The following is a 20,684-nucleotide window of genomic DNA, read 5'->3' on the forward strand; positions in this document are numbered from 1 at the left end:
AACGCAGTCTTCCCTAGCGCATGCGCGCCATCTGCTTCCGGCCTGCGAGCTCGGTGTTCCACTCTTTGTGGGCCGGGTGGATTTCCTGCTCTGCTTTTCTTATGCCTGGTTGATCTGTGTGCAATGGCTCCGGACTCGGATCCCTTCCCGGAAGGGCCTCTCTTAAAGCTGCTACCCTTAGACGCTAGAGACCGGGGCACCCAGCGCTGCCGCCTGGGCCCGGCCGCCCTCCACGCCCTGGGCGCGCGCTTGGGCTCAGCAGTGAAGATCTCGCTACCCGACGGCGGCTCCTGCCTCTGCACTGTCTGGCCTCGGCGGGACGGAGCGAACGGCTTTGTGCAGCTGGACCCGCTGTGCGCCAGCCCCGGGGCGGCGGTCGGGGCGCCGAGATCCCGGAGGAGTCTCAGCCTGAGCCACCTCCTCCTAGTGCCCTGTCCGCCCCTGCGGCGCGTCTCCGTGTGGCCGGTGTTGCGAGAGCTGGCGGGCGCGCCTGGTGCCCCGAATACAGCCGCGGTGCTGGAGGCGGCGCAGGAGCTGCTGAGAAACCGACCGGTCTCCCTGGGCCACGTGGTGGTCGCTCCGCCGGGCGCTCCTGGCCCGGTGGCTGCCTTGCACATCGTCGGCGGAACGCCCAGTCCCGATCCCGCTGGGCTGGTCACCCCTCACACTGGCGTCGGCCTTGGCGGGGAACCTCCGTCCGAAGCCCAGCCGCAGCCCGAGGTGCCCCTGGGAGGTCTTTCGGAGGCGGCCGACTCGCTGCGGGAGCTCCTCCACTTCCCGCTCCGCTACCCGCGCGCCCTGGCCTCGCTGGGCTTAGCGGTGCCCCGCGGGGTGCTCCTGGCGGGGCCCCCCGGAGTGGGCAAGACCCAGCTGGTGCGGGCCGTGGCGCGCGAGGCGGGCGCGGAGCTGCTGGCAGTCAGCGCCCCCGCGCTGCAGGGTTCCCGGCCTGGGGAGACCGAGGAGAACGTGCGGCGGGTCTTCCAGCGCGCCCGGGAGCTGGCCAGCCGCGGGCCCAGCCTCCTCTTCCTGGACGAGGTGGACGCTTTGTGTCCCCGGCGGGGCGGTCGAGCACCCGAGAGCCGCGTAGTGGCCCAGGTGTTGACGCTGCTGGACGGCGCAAGTGGGGACCGCGAGGTCGTGGTTGTGGGAGCCACCAACCGGCCGGACGCTCTAGATCCAGCGCTGCGTAGACCCGGGAGATTTGACCGAGAGGTGAATGGGCTTGGCGGGTTCGCCCACTGTGGGTGGAACCTCGGCCTTTTCTGGCACTAGTTGGCTGCCCCGGAGGCGTTTGTCTCTTAGGTTTGAGCATCGGTGAGGTTGGAGTGGGGCGCTTTGCAATGCAAAGAACACATTCTCTGCCCATCTATGATCTGTGAGTCAGGACCCGTGTTTCCCCAGAGTCAGATTGTCAGGACCTGTATTTCCCCAGAGTCTTAATTGTTTTGGGAAGCGGGGTGGCCATTACGGATTAATTTTGTGCAGGTCCTATAATCAGTAATGTTAATTCTTAAGAGAATTTTGGTCACCTACAAGCATGTTAAACTCATGTTTTGGAATGAGAATTTAAAGAAGGATAACCTCAAGAAGTAAGTGTGTTGAAATAAAAAGGGAGAAGGCGGGGAAGAACTAAATGGAAGCAGGCATTAACTCTTCTGGATTTATTCATTCCTTGTCATAACACCAGCACCCTATCCCACAATTGAGAAAGTACCCACAACTGCTCCCTGAGTTGTCAGGGAGGTTGAATATTCAGAGCTGTTCTATTTTATAAGCTTTGGTCCTAAATTGACTTGAATGCTAAAGAATAGCTTGAAATTTAGTGACTGATATTTCTATTTTGTGATAGGATTCAAAAGAGAAATGATAATTACACTCTTTTAGTTAGTTCAGGACTTGAGTGGATTTCTTCCTTGCACTATCAGTACCTTTGTGTCCTTAAGAGCCAGGGACCTAGCTATCTATACCTGGCTTCTAGAACTTTGTGTGTTGTAAAAATAACAAAAACTTGTTAAATGACATAGAATTTTCACTGTGCAACTTTCTAGCCAGTGTTACTCCTGGAGTATTAGGATTTTCATATATTCAGAATCTAAGCTATACGTAAAGTGCACAGTACTAGTTCCAAAATGGGTCACTAAATTGTCGTACATGTTTATCAGCATAAAAAACATGTATTATTATTTTGGCAGGGCTTGGTGGCTCACGCCTGCAATCTCAGCACTTTGGGAGGCTGAGGTGGGTGGATCACCTGAGGTCAGGAGGTCGAGACCAGCCTGGCCAAGATGGTGAAACCCCGTCTCTACTAAAAATACAAAAATAAGCTGGGCGTGGTGGCGCGTGCCTGTAGTTCCAGCTACTTGGGAGGCTGAGGCGCCAGAATCACTTGAACCAAGAGGTGGAGGTTTCAGTGAGCCGATGGTGCCCATTGCCCTCCAGCCTGGGCAACAGAGTGAAACTGTGTTTCAAAAATGAATACATAATATATATATATACACATACACATATATAATTTTTTTTGGAAGTAACTTTTTTAATTGATCTATTTTTATTGATACATAATCGTGCATGTTTTGGGGTACATGTGATATTTTGGTACCTGCAAACAATTTGTAATTATCAAATCAGGGTGTTTAGGATATCCATCACCTCAAACATTTATCATTTCTTACCTGGGTGTTGGGAATATTTCAAATTCTCTCCAGTAGCAATTTTGAAATATACAAGAAATTATTGTTAACTGTGTTCAACCTACTATGCTATCAAACATTACACTTAGTCCTTCTATTTAACTGTATGTTTCTACCCATGAGCCAACCTCTCTTCATCCCCTCACCCCCCAACCCTTCCCAGTCTCTGGTTGCTATTCATTCTGCTGTCTACCTCCATCCATGAGATCAACTTTAAAAAGAATATATTTTAAACTATAAACTTCTTTTTTTGTTGTTTTGCTTTGCATATAGGTGGTCATTGGGACTCCCACACTTAAACAAAGAAAGGAAATTCTGCAAGCGATTACCTCAAAGATGCCCATCTCCAGTCATGTTGATTTGGGCCTTCTTGCAGAAATGACAGTTGGCTATGTTGGTGCCGACATGACAGCACTCTGTAGGGAAGCTGCCATGCATGCTCTCCTTCATAGTGAGAAGGTAAGAAGCGTTAATTTATGAACTCTGTGTTAATCTGTTATGGTAACAGATTAATTTGGGGGTTAAAAAAAATGGTGAGTACAGGCCGGGCGCGGTGGCTCAAGCCTGTAATCCCAGCACTTTGGGAGGCCGAGGCGGGTGGATCACGAGGTCAGGAGATCGAGACTATCCTGGCTAACATGGTGAAACCCCGTCTCTACTAAAAATACAAAAAACTAGCCGGGCGTGGTGGCGGGCGCCTGTAGTCTCAGCTACTTGGGAGGCTGAGGCAGGAGAATGGCGTGAACCCGGGAGGCGGAGCTTGCAGTGAGCCGAGATCACGCCACTGCACTCCAGCCTGGGAGACACAGCGAGACGAGACTCCGTCTCAAAAAAAAAAAAAAATGGTGAGTACATTTCCTTAGAACATTTGATAGCTTCCTCAGCTGTTGCTTATACATTTTACATCTCAACGCTATATAAATAGTATATGATTGAGGGTGGGGATAAAGGACTGAGTCCTCTGGGTCTACGGAGTAAATGTGTTCTCTACTCTTATAGTAACTCCCTCGTGCTGAAGCCCAGAGCAGCCAAGAAATAACGCATCTCCAGAAGAATCAAAGAGTTTTTTTATTTGAATTTTTTTTATTTTGAGGCAAATTCAGACTTAGAAGTTACAAAAACAGTGCAAATAATTTCCATATACCCTTCTCCCAGATTCTCCAAATGTAACATTTGCCACATTTGCTTTATCATTCTCTCTTGTGTATTTTCTCTTCATGTGTATTTTCTTTTATATATACATATATATAATGAAATACTTGAGAATATGCTACATCCATGATGCCCCTTTACCCTTGAAAACATAAGTGTATCTTTCTGAAAAACAAAGACTTTATACAAAGTCAAACAAATGATCAAGCTGAGAAAATTAACACAGACACAATACTTGTACTTAAATAGGCCTTAATCTAGAATCGTACTTCAGGCTTTCTTCTATGACCATAACTTTTTAAGAGTCAGTTATTCTGTAGAATATTCCTCAGTTTGGGTTTGACTAATGTTTCTTCATGATTCAATTCAGTTTTTGCATTTTGGGCAGGAATATAATAGAAATGATCCTGTGTCTTTCTCATTGCATCTATTAGGCAGCACATGATATGTTTCTCTTCTATCACTGGTGAAGTTAACTTTGATTTCTTGGATAAGGTGGTGTCTGTGAGATTTCTCCATTGTCGAGATACCGTTTTTCCCTGTGGTGTTAATAAGTTATCTAGTGGGAGACATAAACTTTTCTAACCTAGGAGAAGATTGGGCACTTGGAATTGTATTTAAATTTGTCCTTGACCTGCAGGTCTGTAATTCATGACTACCTTTCCTAACAATATTTAAGATATTAGATTAAATATAATACTTTTTAACATTGTTGGTTGGAAAATCCAGTATTTTGTATATAATAAATAGTCCTGAATCCTTAAACCTGTTCAGGAAAAAACTGATTTCAGCAGGCTAAGGATTCTGAAACAGAGTTTTCAATCTCATTTGTGACATCAAAATTGTCTTTTCATCTTAAAATGCGAAAGGATGATTTGTTATCCTAAATTTTGAAAAGCCTTTTTACCTAAATAATTTATACCTTGCCTCATTTCCTTTCCTTTATTTCTACGGTTACAGCGAAGGTGGGGAGGAGTTATGTGATCTTCTAGTGATCTTTTAAGTCTTCATCTTGTAGGTTTAGGCCAAAACTGCTTGAAGTTTTAAAGTTCTGTGTGTAAAGGTGTGAGAATACATGTCTTTTGAGGGAGACAATAAAAGTAAGCAGGAGATGGGAAGGGAGATTTTCATTTAGGATTTCCTCTGCTTTGAAGTTCCAGGTTTGACCGTAAGCACCTCTGACTTAGGTGGCCCAGTCAGCTGCTGTTGTCCCAGGGTGGAGCCCACTGCTACTTCAGGAGGGGCCTGCTCAGGTGTAGTTACCACAGTTGATGGCTGAGTTCAGAAACAACCAAGGGGAAGTGGAAGGAAGAAAGGCAAAAAGGATGAAGGGACAGAGACAACTGGGAAGGTACTGGCTCCGTCTTTTATTCTTTCCCCCACCAGCTGAGGGGCTTCCCCTACCTCTACCTATGCCAGGGCAGATAAGGGATACCTTACAGTTTGTTAAACTTTTTGTGAACTATTCCTATTAAAGGATTAGAAATGTAGTTTAACACTCACACATACACAGAGGGGAAAGAATGTATATGCCCAAAGAATCAAGTAAAATAATGTGTACACACATGATCTGGAACTATAAATGAGATTTTCAAATACTAGTTGGTGTTACCTAAAGATTAGTTAGTATTTGGACATCAGACACCTAACATCTGATACTGTCAGCCAGTTAAAAAGGCTATTTTTTTAAGTATGTGATAGTGTTATTCATGAGAAATGAAGATAGAAAATTATAAAGAACTGCCTACCTGAAATGTCACTTTCCAGAGATGACAATTGTTAACACTTTTGGGAGAATACGGAATAGCTCTATACATACAGATTCACTTCACATCAGTTCACAAATAAGACAAGACAGTTTGTTTATGAAAATGGGAATCTGTGGACAACTAGATGTTTAGAATTAGATATAAGAGGGCAAATACTTTAATAAATACAGTACAGACATTTTTAATAAAATTTTGAGGACTTTTTAACTAACAAAAATGTGTTTCACTAGAATGATCAAGGAGAGTGTAAAAAGTCTCCAAAATATAAGCTGAGAGTGAAGATGACTTTTCTAGGCATAACATAAACCCTAAGGGAAATTATTTGCTGATTTGACCATTTGGGGGTGGCAAACAATACTATAAAGTCAGACTAGGAAAAATACTTTTAGTCCAATTTCTGTGATTTGGAAAGAACTTTTACAAATCAGTGAGAATAGACCAACAGTCCAAGAGAAAATGGGTAATAGGATATGAACAGGTAGTTGACAATAAAAGGAATGTCAGTAAACACGAAAAATCTTCAACCTTGATTTCTTTTAAAATTATTGTCTTTATTTTGAAATAATTTAAAACATATAGTAAAGTTGCAAGATAGTTACAAAGAACTTCCACTAAACCTTTTATCCAAATTCACCAATTTTTAACATTTTGCCAAATAAGCTTTATCATTCTCTTTTGCTGTCTTTCTTGCTCCCTCTCGTCCTCTTCTCTTTCTCTCTCTCATCTCTGTATATATATATTTATATGCACATAGTATTTATTTATTTTGGACCATTTGAGAGAATGGGTTGCATATATCATAACATTTTATCCCTTAACATTTTAATGTCTATTTCCTAAGGACAGCAATGTTCCTGTATGTCACCACAGTATGGTCATGTATAGTATTGTATCCTTAGAGCCTCACATGTGGAGGCACAAGGTGTTCATTGGTTCCTCATTGGTGATGCTAATTTTTGTCAGCTAGTTCAGGTGGTGTGCAGTTTCTCCACTGTGTAACTGCTGTTTTTTCCCTTTGCCACTAATGAGAAATCTATGGGGAGACACTTGGAGATATCCTGCTCCTCATCAAACTTTCAGGCTGGGCGCAGTGGCTTATGCCTGTAGTCCCAGCTGCTCGGGAGGCTGAGACAGGAGGATCACTTGAACCCAGGTGTTCGAGGCTCAGTGAGCTGTTGCCTCAATGCCACTGCATTCCAGCCTGGGCAGCAGAGCAAGACCCTGTCTCATAAAAGAATAAACTCCCCTCAATGTAGCATCCAATTCTTGCTCATAACAGCCTTTAATATCATGATTGCAAAAAAGGCAATTTTTCTAATTCCAGTATTCCCTCTACCTCATTCTGAATTGAAGAAATTTAGTTAACACACTAATGAATGAGTACTGGTTCTTCTGTCATATTGGCAGACACTTAAGAGTTTGGTAATTGGCCAGGCACAGTAGCTCGTGTCTATAATCCCAGTACTTTGGGAGGCTGAGATAGGTGGGTCACTTGAGGTCAGGAGTTCAAGACCAGCCTGGCCAACATGGGAAAACCCCATCTCTACTAAAAATACAAAAATTAGCCAGGTGTGGTGGCGCATGCCTGTAAATCCCAGCTACTTGGTAGGCTGAGGCATGAGAATCACTTGAACCCAGGAGGTGGAGGCTGCAGGGAGCCAAGATCACAGCACTGCACTCCAGCCTGAGTGACAGAACGAGACTCCGCAAAAAAAAAAAAAAAAAAGAGAGAGAGAGAGTTTGTTAATGTCCAGTATTGGAGAGGTGTGGAGAGAACACAGCTTCATTTTATTGAAGGAGAGTAAATTGATACAGCTTCCTTAGAGAACAATTTGGTAATAGCTGTCAATGTATATGTGTGTACTTATAAACCCAGTAATTCTACTTTGAGGAAATTATTACATAAAATACTTGAACATGAGTTTGAACATAGTGGCTCATGCCTGTAATCCCAGGACTTTGGGAGGCTGAGATGGGAGGATTGCCCGAGCCCACGAGTTCCAGACCAGCCTGGGCAACATAGGGAGACCCCGTCTGTACCCAAAAAAAAAAATTTTATTTTTTGGCCAGGCGTGGTGGTTCACGCCTGTAATACAGCACTTTGGGAGGCTGAGGCGGGCGGATCACGAGGTCAGGAGATCGAGACCATTCTGGCTAACACGGTAAAACCTTAACTCTACTAAAAATACAAAAAATTAGCCAGGCGTGGTGGTGGGTGCCTGTAGTCCCAGCTACCCAGGAGGCTGAGGCAGGAGAATGGCGTGAACCCAGGAGGCAGAGCTTGCAGTGAGCCGAGATTGCACCACTGCACTCCAGCCTGGGCAACAGAGCGAGACTCCGTCTCAAAAAAAAAAAAATTAATTAATTAACCAGGCTTGGTGGCACACACCTGTAGTTCTAGCTCCTCCAGAGGGTGAGTTGCAAGGATTACTTGAGCCTGGGAGACTGCAGTGAGCTATGATAATGTCACTGCATTCCAGCCTGGGCAACAGAGTGAGACCCTGTCTCAAACAAATACTTGAACATGAGCAAGGAGACTTTTTCAGTTGCAGCTTTGTTTTTAATATCAAAAGACTGGGGATGACCTAATGTTTGTCAGAAAGGTGTAGTTGGGGTAAATTCAGTAGTGTATTATGGAATTGTCAAAAAGAATGACGTAGAACTATATTAGTTGACATGAAAAGATATATATTAGTTGACATGAAAAGAACTATATTAGTTGACATGAAAAGGTGAAAGAAGAAAAGTACAGGTTGATATAGTATGGTTCTATTTGTGTATCTGTTTAAAAGGATATTTGTATGCTTATTATCATAACATACTGGAAGAATCACAAGAAACTGTTGACATCTTTCAGGGAAGAATTAACTGGCGGGAATTGGCAGGGAGACATTTATTCTTTGTACTATTTATATAAATTGTTTTTATAATAATAACAAAATTACAAATCCAAAAGAAGATTTAAAAAACGAATTGTGCTATAAAAAAAGACCAACCTAATTTTTGGTTTAATTTTGATGTTTTGGGTGTATTTCTTCAGAACCAGGACGATCCTGTGATTGATGAAACAGACTTCCTTGAAGCTTTTAAAAATATTCAACCCTCATCGTTTCGAAGCGTCATTGGATTGATGGATATCAAGCCTGTTGACTGGGAGCAGATTGGTGGCCTTGAAGATGTAAAACTGAAGTTAAAACAGGTAAGACAGATAATCTACTTAATCCAGTAGGATATTACAGATTAACATTCTGTGCATTTATGATGACAACATACTGCACTGAAACTACTCTTTCTGCTATCACTAATGTGATCCTAACATCTAAATCCAATGATTGCTTTTCAGTCCTTATTTAACTGGACTTCTATGGATGTCTAAATTGGTTTTTATAATTTCCCACCTCGACCCTCTCTTTTTTTGTTTTTGCTTTAAAGAGTTTATAACCTAAGGCTGGGTGTGGTGGCTCATGTCTATAATCCCAACACTTTGGGAGGCCAAGGGAGGAGGATTGCTTGAGTTCAGGAGTTCAAAACCAGCCTGGGCAACATAGCAAGCCCTTGTCTCTATTTAAAAAGAAAGAAGTTCATGGCCGGGCGCGGTGGCTCAAGCCTGTAATCCCAGCACTTTGGGAGGCCGAGACGGGCGGATCATGAGGTCAGGAGATCAAGACCATCCTGGCTGACACGGTGAAACCCCATCTCTACTAAAAAATACAAAAAACTAGCCGGGCGAGGTGGCGGGCGCCTGTAGTCCCAGATACTCGGGAGGCTGAGGCAGGAGAATGGCGTGAACCCGGGATGTGGAGCTTGCAGTGAGCCGAGATCTGGCCACTGCACTCCAGCCTGGGCGGCAGAGCGAGACTCCGTCTCAAAAAAAAAAAAAAAAAAAAAAAAAAAAAGAAGAAGTTCATAACCTAAGGCTGGGCATGGTAACTCATACCTGTAATCCCAGCATTTTGGGAGGCTGAGGCGGGTGGATCACCTGAGGTCAGGAGTTCAAGACCAGCCTGGCCAACATGGTGAAACCTTGTCTCTACTAAAAATACAAAAATTAGCTGGGCATGCTGGCAGGTGCCCATAATGCCAGCTACTTGGGAGGCTGAAGCAGGAGAATCACTTGAACCTGGGAGGCGGAGGTTGCAGTGAGCCGAGATCCCACCACTGTACTTCAGCCTGGGTGACAGAGAAAGACCCTGTCTGGGGAGAAAAAAACAAAGTGTGTAACCTGTAGTCTTAGCACTTCAGAAGGTCGAGACAGGAGGATCTCTTGAGGCCAAGAATTCAAGACCAGACTGGGCAACATAGTAAGACTCCCTGTCTCTACAAAAAAAATTTTTTTTGAGACATGGTTGCTCTGTCACCCATGCTAGAGTATGGTGTCACAAACACAGCTCACTGTACCCTTGAATTCCTGGGCTCAAGCAGTCCTTCTGCCTCAGCCCCCCAAGTAGCTGGGACTGCAGGTGCATACCACCACGCCTGGCTAATTTTTAAATTTTTTGTAGAGATAGGGTCCCACTGTGCTACTCAAGCTGGCCTTGAACTCCTGGGCTTAAACAGTCCTCCAACTCGGCCTTCTAAAGTGCTAGGATTATAGGCATGAGCCACCATGCCTGGCCTACAAAAAAATTTTTTAAATTAGCCAGGTGTGGTGGCACTGCTTGTGTTCCTAGCTACTCAGGAGGATCACTTGAGCCTTGACCCCAGGAGATGGAGGCTGCAGTGAGCTATGATTGCACCACTGCACTGCAGCTTGGGCAACAGAGTGAGATCCTGTGTCTTTAAAAAAATATAAAAAAAAATTTTGGCTGGGCACGGTGGCTCATGCCTGTAATCCCAGCACTTTGGGAGGCTGAGGCAGGCAGATCACCTGAGGTCAGGAGTTAGAAACCAGCCTGGCTAACGTGGAGAAACCCCGTTTCTACTAAAAATGCAAAAAATTAGCCAGGCATGGTGGCGCGTGTCTCTAATCCCAGCTACTCGGGAGGCTGAGGCAGGAGAATTGCTTGAACCCGGGAGGTGTAGGTTGCAGTGAGCCAAGATTGCACCACTGCACTCCAACTTGGGCAACAAAAGTGAAACTCCATCTCAAAAAAACAAAAACAATGTATAGGCCGGGCGCAGTGGCTCACACCTATAATCCCAGCACTTTGGGAGGCTGAGGCGGGAGGATCACGAAGTCAGGAGTTCAAGACCAGCGTGGCTAACATGATGAAACCCTGTCTCTACTAAAAATACAAAAATCAGCCTGGTGTGGTGACGCAATCCTGTAATCCCAGCTACTCGGGAGGCTGAGGCAGGAGAATCGCTTGAACCCAAGAGGCAGAGGTTGCAGTGAGCTGAGATCGCACCACTGCACTCCAGCCTAGGACAGAGTAAGACTCCATCTCAAAAAAAAAAAAAAGAAAAATCAATTTATAATCTAAAACGGGTCAGCAAATTTTCTGTAGAGAGAGCCACACAGTAAATGTTTTAAACTTCACAACCACTCATCTCTGCCATTGTAGCACCAAAGCAGCTGTAGACCATATGTAAATGAGTAACTGTATTCTGATAAAATTATGGACACTGAAATTATATAATTCTCACATGTCAGAAAATATTCTTTTGATTTTTCTTCAAGCATTTAAAAATGTAAAAATTCTTCTTAGTTTGGCTGTACCAAATATAGGTGGAAGGCCTTAGTTTGCCTGGATATCTGATCTAAAAGACATTAAATGGACGTAGTACAGGGACTGGTAAAAGCACAAAATTGAAATGAACAAGATGGTTACCTGATAGTGGATTTCACAACTCCAGATCGCAACTCTTCAGATCCTCTCACCTGCATTACAGTTTCAGAAATTGATTTTGCCAATTCGCCTACATGTGATCCTGCCCTAATGAACTAGGTTTCTCTAACCACACACATAACAGACTGATATATAAGTAATAATTATAATTTTTTCATCTTAGCCAGGAGCTCTATCTCCAGTGAACCCTAGAATTTTTGAGTCCATGGATAAGAGCATTTATAATAGGTGCCAATATTTTTTATGCATTGTCTTATTTAATCTTTACAAGATGCATGAGAGAAATTAGCCACACCTTCCTCTTGGAAGCACTCTGTTTCCTTTGCTTTGAGACATTAAGCTTTTCTGCCTTTCTGGGCACCCCTCTCCCCTGCCTTAAATGTTAGTGCTCAAGAGGCTCCCGGAGTCCTCTTGTTGGAGCTGTGGGTGGTTTTATGATGATCTTGATGTCCGTAGCATCAACTGACCCCTGAAAACTGTTGACTCAGAAATCTGTTTATCTAGAGTAGACGTTTCTTCTAATCATCAGAACTACTTCACTGCCTGCCTACTGGATAACCCCAGAGATGTCAAACTCAGCATGTCCAAAGTTCAGCTAGTCAGCTCTGCTGCCACACTTGGATCCCCTACCTCAGTTAATACAGCTAGCCACCCCATCCTCTAAGTCAGAAATCTGTCTTCTAAAGGCATAGCATTAGAACTTTGCCCTTATGTAAAGTACAATTCTGTTTTATGTTTCAAATATCCATCCCTTCCACACCATCTTCACTGCTTGTGACACTCCAGCCTTATTATTTTTGTAGACTGAATCATTGCAAGAAACTTCTAACTGGTCTCCCTGCCTCTAGTTTCATTTCCTTCCAGTCCATTCTTCATACTGCTTCCTCAGTGCAGACTAAAGCTTTCAAGGCCTGTTGTGATCTGGCTCCTATCTCCACTTCAACGCCATTACTTAACTTTGTTTAAGCCTGAGTTTTTGCATCTGTAAAATAATGATTAAAATGGCTAAAAACCATTTACCTTAAAGGTAATGAGGACACATTCACTATTGAGTTTACTACTACTGAGTGCCTCTTTTGGGTAGGTGTCATTCTAGGTGCTGGGGATTTTAAGGTGAGCTTTGCTTATGTTCTAGCAGAGTAGAATGACAAACCCAACGTGGAAAAATAATAATAGTGAATAAGTGCTTTAAAAGTAAAGGATGGGCAGTAGCATAGAGAATGAGTAGGAGGAGGGGGCCTTACACTTTAACCAGCTGGTTAGGAAAGACCTCTCCAAGGAATTGACACCTGTGCTGAGACCTGAGTGATGAGGGATAGCCACATGAAGATCTCAGGGGAACGTTTAGGCAGAGAGGAAAGCGAGGAAAGCAAGGAAAGGCTCTGAGATGGGAACAAACTAAGTGTTTAGGAGATAGTCAGATTATATAAGGCCTTGTCAGCTGTGGTGAGTAAGGAGTTTTGATTTGGATTTTATTCTCGTTCTAATAGTAAATCATTAAAGGATTTTAAACAGGAAGTGATGTCACCTGACTCAAATTATAAGCTCTCTGCAGTGTGGAGAATGGACTGTTTCCAGCTCATGACAGGAGCCTGAGAATTGTTAAATGAACAAATGAATTTACTGGATGATTTGACATTTTATTATTACACTAAAACAACTCTTCTCTTTTTGTGTACTTTCAGAGCATTGAGTGGCCTCTGAAATTCCCTCGGGAATTTGTTAGGATGGGCCTGATACAACCGAAGGGAGTTCTCCTCTATGGGCCCCCTGGATGTGCTAAAACCACTCTGGTGAGGGCCCTGGCCACAAGCTGTCACTGCTCTTTTGTTTCAGTGAGTGGAGCTGATCTGTTTTCACCATTTGTTGGAGATTCAGAAAAAGTCTTGTCTCAGGTTTGTTTATTTCCCCATATGTTTAAATTTACTTTTGAATTTTTATTTCATTTCTTATGGACAAACATTTTAAAAAATATTACTAGTGTTTTTTCCAGTTAAAAAACTTATACATGTTTATTGAAAATTTAGAAAATATAGGAAAGTGTAAATATGAAATCCTTTGTAATCCTCCTACCTACTATTAACATTTTGGTGAATTTCCTTTGTCTTTTTTTTCTGTTTTAAATAAAATCAAGAGTAGGTTATATCTATAGCTTTATCCTGCTTTTTAAAACTTAATATTACCACTTTTGAAATTCCATAGTATCAATTCTTTGAAAATACGGTTTTTAACTCTTACATAATACTCCATTGTTTCTTGTTTTATATACTCATTCCCCAATTCCTAGACATTCAGAATCTTTTTTTATATATTTTAAAAATTATAAATAGTGGCCAGGCGTGGTGACTCATGCTTGTAATCCCAGCACTTTGGGAGGCCAAGGCAGGTGAATCACTTTAGGCCAGGAGTTCAAGACCAGCCTGGCCAACATGGCGAAATCCCATCTCTACTAAAAGTACAAAAAAATTAGGTGGGTGTGGTGGCGCACACCTATAATCTCATCTACTCGGGAGACTGAGGCACAAGAATTGCTTGCGCCTAGGAGGCAGAGGTTGCGGTGAGCTGAAATTGCACCACTATACTCCAAACTGAGCAACAGAGCAAGACTGTCTCAAAAACAGAATTATAAATAGTAATGTGGAAAGCATACATTCACATGACTAATGTATAACATATAGCTTTTTAATATTTTTTTCCTAACAAAAGATATTTCAACAAGCAAGAGCAAGTACTCCAGCAATTGTGTTTTTGGATGAAATTGATTCAATCTTGGGAGCTCGCTCAGCCAGCAAGACAGGATGTGATGTTCAAGAACGAGTTCTTTCTGTTCTCCTGAATGAATTAGATGGTGTTGGACTTAAGACAATAGAGAGAAGAGGAAGTAAATCAAGTCAACAGGGTAAATACAAGGAGCTGAAAAATGAAGAGGTATTTATTAGCCAGAATGCACCTAAAATCCAGGCCAACATTAAATAGAATGCATATATGCTATAGCTTTACTTACGCTGAATTCATATCGTAGAAGGATTTATTATAATTTCAGTTTGACTTTGTTAGGGCTTTTAGAGCTAATAAAAATTGTGATTTGGCTATAAAAGGTGAGGTACATCTTATAATAAGTTATCTTAAATATAAGAATGTAAATTTTATTTTTCCTAAGAATGAGAAATACAGTTTTCTTATTGCTAATAGAGAAGGCAGTTTATTCTTGTTTCCGTGTCCTAAGAAACCAGTATTCATTTATTTCTAAAAATGTTTATGTAGGCTGGGCACAGTGGCACACCTCTGTTATCCCAGCACTTTGGAAGGCCAAGACAGAAGGATTGCTTGAGGCCAGGAGTTTGAGACTAGCCTGGCCAACATTGCAAGGCCCCATCTATGGATGAATGAATGAATGAATGAATGAATGAATGAATGAATGACAAAGGATAATATTTCCAATAGTCTTAGTATGGAAAATTTCCAGTTTTCTTGAGAAATGGGTTTCTTTGGTTTTAATGAATTAAAATGGCCTTTGGAAGTCCCCTCCCTCTCTTTCTGAGTCTCTTCTCCAGAGTTTGGTATCCTTAAATTATCCCTGATACTTTTCTTTTATTCCTCTCTTGTTGTCACTCATTTCCTATTTTTAAAATTGTTGCATGGGATTGTTGCATATACTCCTTAGGAACATGTCATACTAGAATTAGGAGGTACCCACGAGGTTATCTAATCAAATCATTCCATAATACAGGAATTCCTTCTGTAACATCTGACAGGTATTCACCCAGCATCTGCTAAAATACTTGCAAACATAGGGAACTTAGTACTTTGAGGGATTACGTCACTGGAGAGTTGCCTGATTATTCAACAAATGATTTTGAATGCTTAGTATATGTAAAGCCTTTCTCTGTCTGCTTTTAGACATTTCTTTATCCAGGATTTGCATACCTGCAACTTAGATTGTCATTTCACAGACAAATAAAAAGTCCAGTAAATCTTCGACTCTTTAGGGATATGAGAGTCAAGACTTTTCTGTAACCATATATCTCCACCTGTTGGTCATACATATCTGTCTTTTCAAATAGTCCGTTTAAGGTGTAAGCCTTCATTGGAGGCTCAGGTGCACTCAAGTCACCAGATGAGTGTTCTCCTCTTTGGGATAAGGCTTTTCATAAGTTTTCATACGGAGAATCTCTCTTAGGTACTCCCTTAGCCATGCACACAAAGTACTTCTTCGATTAATGATTCGTTTCTGGGATATCTTGATATCAAGAAGCTGGTCTGGAAAGGGGATATAAGCATTCTGGTCCCAAGAAAAGGATATCCCTATTTCAATTTAAATAGACCTTCTGATTTATAATTTTTTAAAAACTTACTAACAACTGATTGAAATTACTTTTTGTTGTGTTTGCCCTCAGAGTTTCAGGAAGTTTTTAACCGAAGTGTCATGATTGTTGCAGCAACAAATAGACCTGATGTGTTAGATACTGCTTTGTTACGACCTGGAAGATTAGATAAGATCATCTATATCCCACCTCCAGATCACAAGGTAATCATTGTAAACATTTACTGTGTGTGAGCTCAGCAGAATGGAATTCCAGTCTGGATATAGGTGTCCATGGTGTTCTACTCACCCTGGGTTCCACCTTCTTCCTTGCCTTTCTTCCTTCCTTTCATTGCATTATAATTTTGATCTGCCTTTGTTGGATACTCTGATCCTGTTCACAGAGAAACATAAGCCTAAATATAAGGTGGTTATTGTATGTGTTGTGGCAGACTCTAAATACGGAGTCAACTCAGCATTATTTTGCAGCTAGAGTAGAGGAATTGTAAAGTGTTAAAAGAGCTTTGAAGATTGAGTCAGCATCCTTATAGTACAGTGCAGAAGTCGGAAATCACAGAGATTATGATGTGTATCGTGGTCAACCAGTAAATTTGTTGTCCTTACAGTACAGTGCAGAAACCTGAGATATCAGAGATTATGCAGTGTATCATGGTCAACCAGTACATTTTTTGTCGTTAACATCCAGAGCCACTGACAGACAAGGTGAAAGGCACAGAGTGAATTTTTTTGTTCCTTGAGCTTTTATCAAGTTTTGAAGGGATAGAAAAATAAAATTTATTATCTGTTATACCTTTAAGTTATATCTGATAATTCATGTATTTGCTTCTTAAGCCATGTCTAATAGTATTATTTGCACCCAAAAGAGAGATTCAGCTGGGCGTGGTGGCTCACATCTATAATCCCACACTTTGGGAGGCCAAGATGGGCAGATCACCTGAGATCAGGAGTTCGAGACTAGCTTGGCCAACATGGTGAAACCCCGTCTCTACTAAAAATACAAAAATTAGCTGGGTGTGGTGGCAGGCTCCTGTAATCGCAGCTACTCGGGAGGCCATGGCAGGAGAATCACTTGAACCCGGGAGGCAGAGGTTGTAGTGAGCCAAGATCGTGCCACTGCACTCCAGCCTGGGCGACAGAGCAAGACTCCATCTCAAAAAAAAGAGAGAGATTCGTAAGTTTTTTATGATGTCATGATTTTTACCATTGTCATATGGGCCATTGATGACTTAGTCCTTCTAACCTCTGTATATACTTTCTCGGTAATGTGAAAGAAAACTCAAGCTAAAAATATTTTAATAAATCATTGTGTCAAACATAAATGTTATAAGATTTAAAATACTGTTTTTTATTTTGTTCCAGGGCAGGCTTTCTATTTTAGAAGTCTGTACAAAAAACATGCCAATAGGTCCTGATGTCTCCTTAGAAAACCTAGCAGCAGAAACCTGTTTTTTTTCTGGAGCTGATCTTAGAAACCTCTGCACAGAAGTAAGTTAATTAGTGAAGAAATTTGTGGTTCAAAACATTTCTTCATCTTTTCAAATCTTCATTCACTCAGCAGTATTTACTAAAAGCCTGTGTGGTACAGGCTTACGAAAAAAATTTTTTCGTAAACTTTTACTAAATACAACATTCAGAAAAATGCACGGATCATAAGGGTACAGTTCATTGAATTAAATGATCACATTTTTATAATCACTACTTATGTCAGGGAATAGAACATTATCAACACCCCAGAATCTTCCTTTGGGTCCTTTCCCAACCTCTGTCACCTACCTTCTTCTGAAAGAGAACTATTGGCTGGGCTTAGTGACTCATGCCTGTAATCCCAGCACTTTGTTGGGGCCAAGGCAGGAGGATCATCTGAGCCCAGGAGTTGAGACCAGCCTGGGCAACATGGGGAGCCCCTGTCTCTATAAAAATTTTTTTTAAATTGTCCCGGCTACTCAGGAGAAGCTGAGGTGGGAGGATCACTTGAGCCTGGAGGTCAAGGCTGTAGTGAGCCATGATTATGTCACTGTACTTCTGCCTGGGTGATAGAGCAAGACTCTGTCCCCCCCCCGCCAAAAAAAAAAACACACACACACACACAAAAGGCAACCACTGTCCTCATTTCCCACAGTGGGGATTAGTTTTGTCTGCTTTTGAACTTTATATGAATGGAAGCATGTGGCATATGTTATTTTCTGTCTGGTTCTTTAACCCAAAAAGAAATTCATCCATGGTTTTGTGTGTAACATAGTTTATAATATTCTAGTACATGAATATTCTACATTTGTTTATCCATTCTTTTATTTTGGAGTATCTGGGTTTCTACTTTTTTGCTATTATGAGTTATGCTGCTGTGAACAGCCTTGTACATGCCTCTTAGTTCCCATGTCTACTTATGTCTATTTGTAAACATACTTAGCTACAAGGAGAATTGCTGGGTCATAGGGTATGTGTTTCATCTATTCCTTTATAATAAGTGCTGGCTGAAGACTCTTCCCTACTTCACCATTAAGAAGATATTCTCTCATCTTTAAAAGTACATGTGAGTTCATAAAATATATATTAATCTACAACTTGCTTTTTCTTTCTTCCCATGTAAGGCTTTCTTTTTTCCCATTAATGTAAAAGAGGTCATGGTATACAAAGTGGATTTTTAATCACCTTATTTAACTTTTTAGCATAATATTTTTAGTGACATGAAAATTAGAATCCTATGAAGTGAGGCTGAGATTTTCCATTCAGAGTTTAAAGTATTACCATATATTGTTAAAAAAAAAGAAAAGAGGCTAGGCGCTGTGGCTGACGCCTGTAATCCCAACACTTTGGGAGGCTGAAGCAGGTGGATCACGAGGTCAGGAGTTCAAGACCAACCTGGCCAACATGGTGAAACCCCATCTCTACTAAAAATACAAAAATTAGTCAGGTGTGGTGGCAGACAACTGTAATCCCAGCTATTCGGGAGGCTGAGGCAGGAGAATGGGTTGAAACCGGAAGGTGGAGGTTGCAGTGAGTCGAGATCGCGCCTCTGCACTCCAGCCTGGGCAACAAGAGCGAAACTCTGTCTCAAAAAAAAGCAAAAAGAAATTGTTTTCTATTGCTTGTCTCTTAATAGGCTGCTTTGCTGGCTCTGCAAGAAAATGGACTAGACACAACTACAGTGAAACAAGAGCACTTTCTAAAATCACTTAAGACTGTAAAACCATCGTTAAGTCGCAAGGACTTGGCTTTATATGAAAACTTATTTAAGAAAGGAGGATTTTCTAACTTGGAAGGTATTTAAAAATCACCTTACGCCCTTGTTCAGTTGTTCACGTTAACTGAAATGTGAACTTGCCTGTCGTTTGCAACTTCACACTTTTAGAATTTGTGTTTGTGTTTCCTGTAAGTAAATAAATAAAAACAAAAAAACAAAAAACGCAAAACCTTGTGCCTGATAAGCTAAGGCTCATTTATTTTTAAAAGGCATATTAAATAAAATACTGTAATTTAGGAAGAAAGTATGTGTGTGTTGATTTTTGTTGTAAGGGGTGGTTGGTTTTGGGTGATTGCTTTTTTATTAAACCCTGAAATAATTTCATAGTTACAGAAAAGTTGCAAAAATAGTACAAAGAATTTTTATGTGCTCAAACCCAGATTCACTGATTTTTAACATTTTGCCACATTTGCTTTCTCTGTCTTCCCCACCCCTTGTACATACACACATACACACACATTTTTTTGAGTGGTTTGAGAATAGATTATATACATAATGTCCCCTCCCCCCCTTAATACTTGAGTGTATATTTGTTACAAATAAGGTTATTATATGACTAAATTCAGGAAATTTAATACTGACACAGTATTCTAATCTATCATCCAGTGAATTTCGTGTATTGTCACAATAATGTCCTATATGATAATTTTCCCCATTACAGGATCCAGTCTAGGATCACACATTTCATTTAGTCACCATGTCTCTTTAGCCTCTTAACTTGAAACAGTTTCTCAATCTTTCTTGACCCTGACATTTTTGAAGAGTATAGACCAATTATTTTACTGAACAGTTCGTTCCTGGACTTGTAGTTGATGTTTTGTCATGGTAGATGTAGGTTATGTATTACCAATGGAGCATACATAGGGGCATTGTGTTCTCAGAGCATCACAGCTGAAGGCACATGTCGTCTGTACATTATTGATGTTAATTTTGATCATTTGTTTGCAGTATTGTCTGGTTTCTCCACTATATTGCTATTTTTCCTTTTGTAGTTGCAAGTAGTTTAAAGTTTTTAAAGAGACAGGTTACATGTACATTTTTATTTTCATTTATTACAAAATAATTTAGAATACTAGAAAATACAAAAACATAAAAAAATCCTTTAGTGTTTAACCTTCCAGTCCTTCACGCATGTATAGATAATTTTTAAAACCAGAAAGGAATGATACCGCATAACTCTTGTTCTTCTCACCTAACAATATCTGGTAAACATCTTACCAGGCCATTCTCCACTCACAAGGTCCTAAGCTGGGTGCTGGAACATCCAGTGAACAAGGCAGGCATCAGACAAATTGTCAGTGAATTAATTACAATGGTAAGAAGTGCTTCAAAAGAAGTAGAGGGTACGATGAGAGACTACTGCATGAAATGTGTGAAGTCATAAAATGTTAAGGAGTTATTGGAAAGTTTCCTATTGCTGAGTGCAGCCAGGACTATTGGGAATAATTAAGGAAAAAACCTGATTTATAGGTATAAAATACTCAAAATTATTCTAACACACTGACCTTTGCTTTTGAGTATAGGAAAATACCTAGAAAACTTACTGGAATTCTTACTATACATTTTCTTTGTTGGTTATTGATCTTATTGAACAAGGCAGCCATCCTGCACCTGATAAACCCTGGCCTGAACCCCTTAACTCAGACATCTAGCTGTGGGCTAGATGTCTTTCTTTTCCAGAAAGTTTCTAGTAGGCTGGTAATTTAGCAACCATGCTTG

The 20,684-nt window shown here is 41.4% G+C and overlaps 1 protein-coding gene across 2 annotated transcripts; it reads left to right on the forward strand.

The window, feature by feature from the left end:
• Nucleotides 1-84: 84 nt before the first annotated feature.
• On the forward strand, nt 85-19,209 carry AFG2B (AAA ATPase AFG2B). Of its 2 annotated transcripts, none has more exons than XR_013395541.1 (8): nt 85-1,212; nt 2,964-3,149; nt 8,652-8,810; nt 13,086-13,295; nt 14,107-14,328; nt 15,798-15,928; nt 17,084-17,209; nt 18,825-19,209. XR_013395541.1 is itself a non-coding variant. In XM_077939330.1 (8 exons), the coding sequence occupies exons 1-8, from the start codon at nt 124-126 to the stop codon at nt 18,990-18,992; spliced, it is 2,262 nt and encodes a 753-aa protein (XP_077795456.1). In that variant the 5' UTR covers nt 85-123; the 3' UTR covers nt 18,993-19,209. The 2 variants fall into 2 exon arrangements, 1 of the variants encoding a protein (XP_077795456.1); XM_077939330.1 differs by having other exon boundaries at nt 14,107-14,299.
• The last annotated feature ends 1,475 nt before the right edge of the window (nt 19,210-20,684 follow it).

This window comes from Macaca mulatta, chromosome 7, assembly GCF_049350105.2.
Source record: "Macaca mulatta isolate MMU2019108-1 chromosome 7, T2T-MMU8v2.0, whole genome shotgun sequence".
NCBI lineage: Eukaryota > Metazoa > Chordata > Mammalia > Primates > Cercopithecidae > Macaca > Macaca mulatta.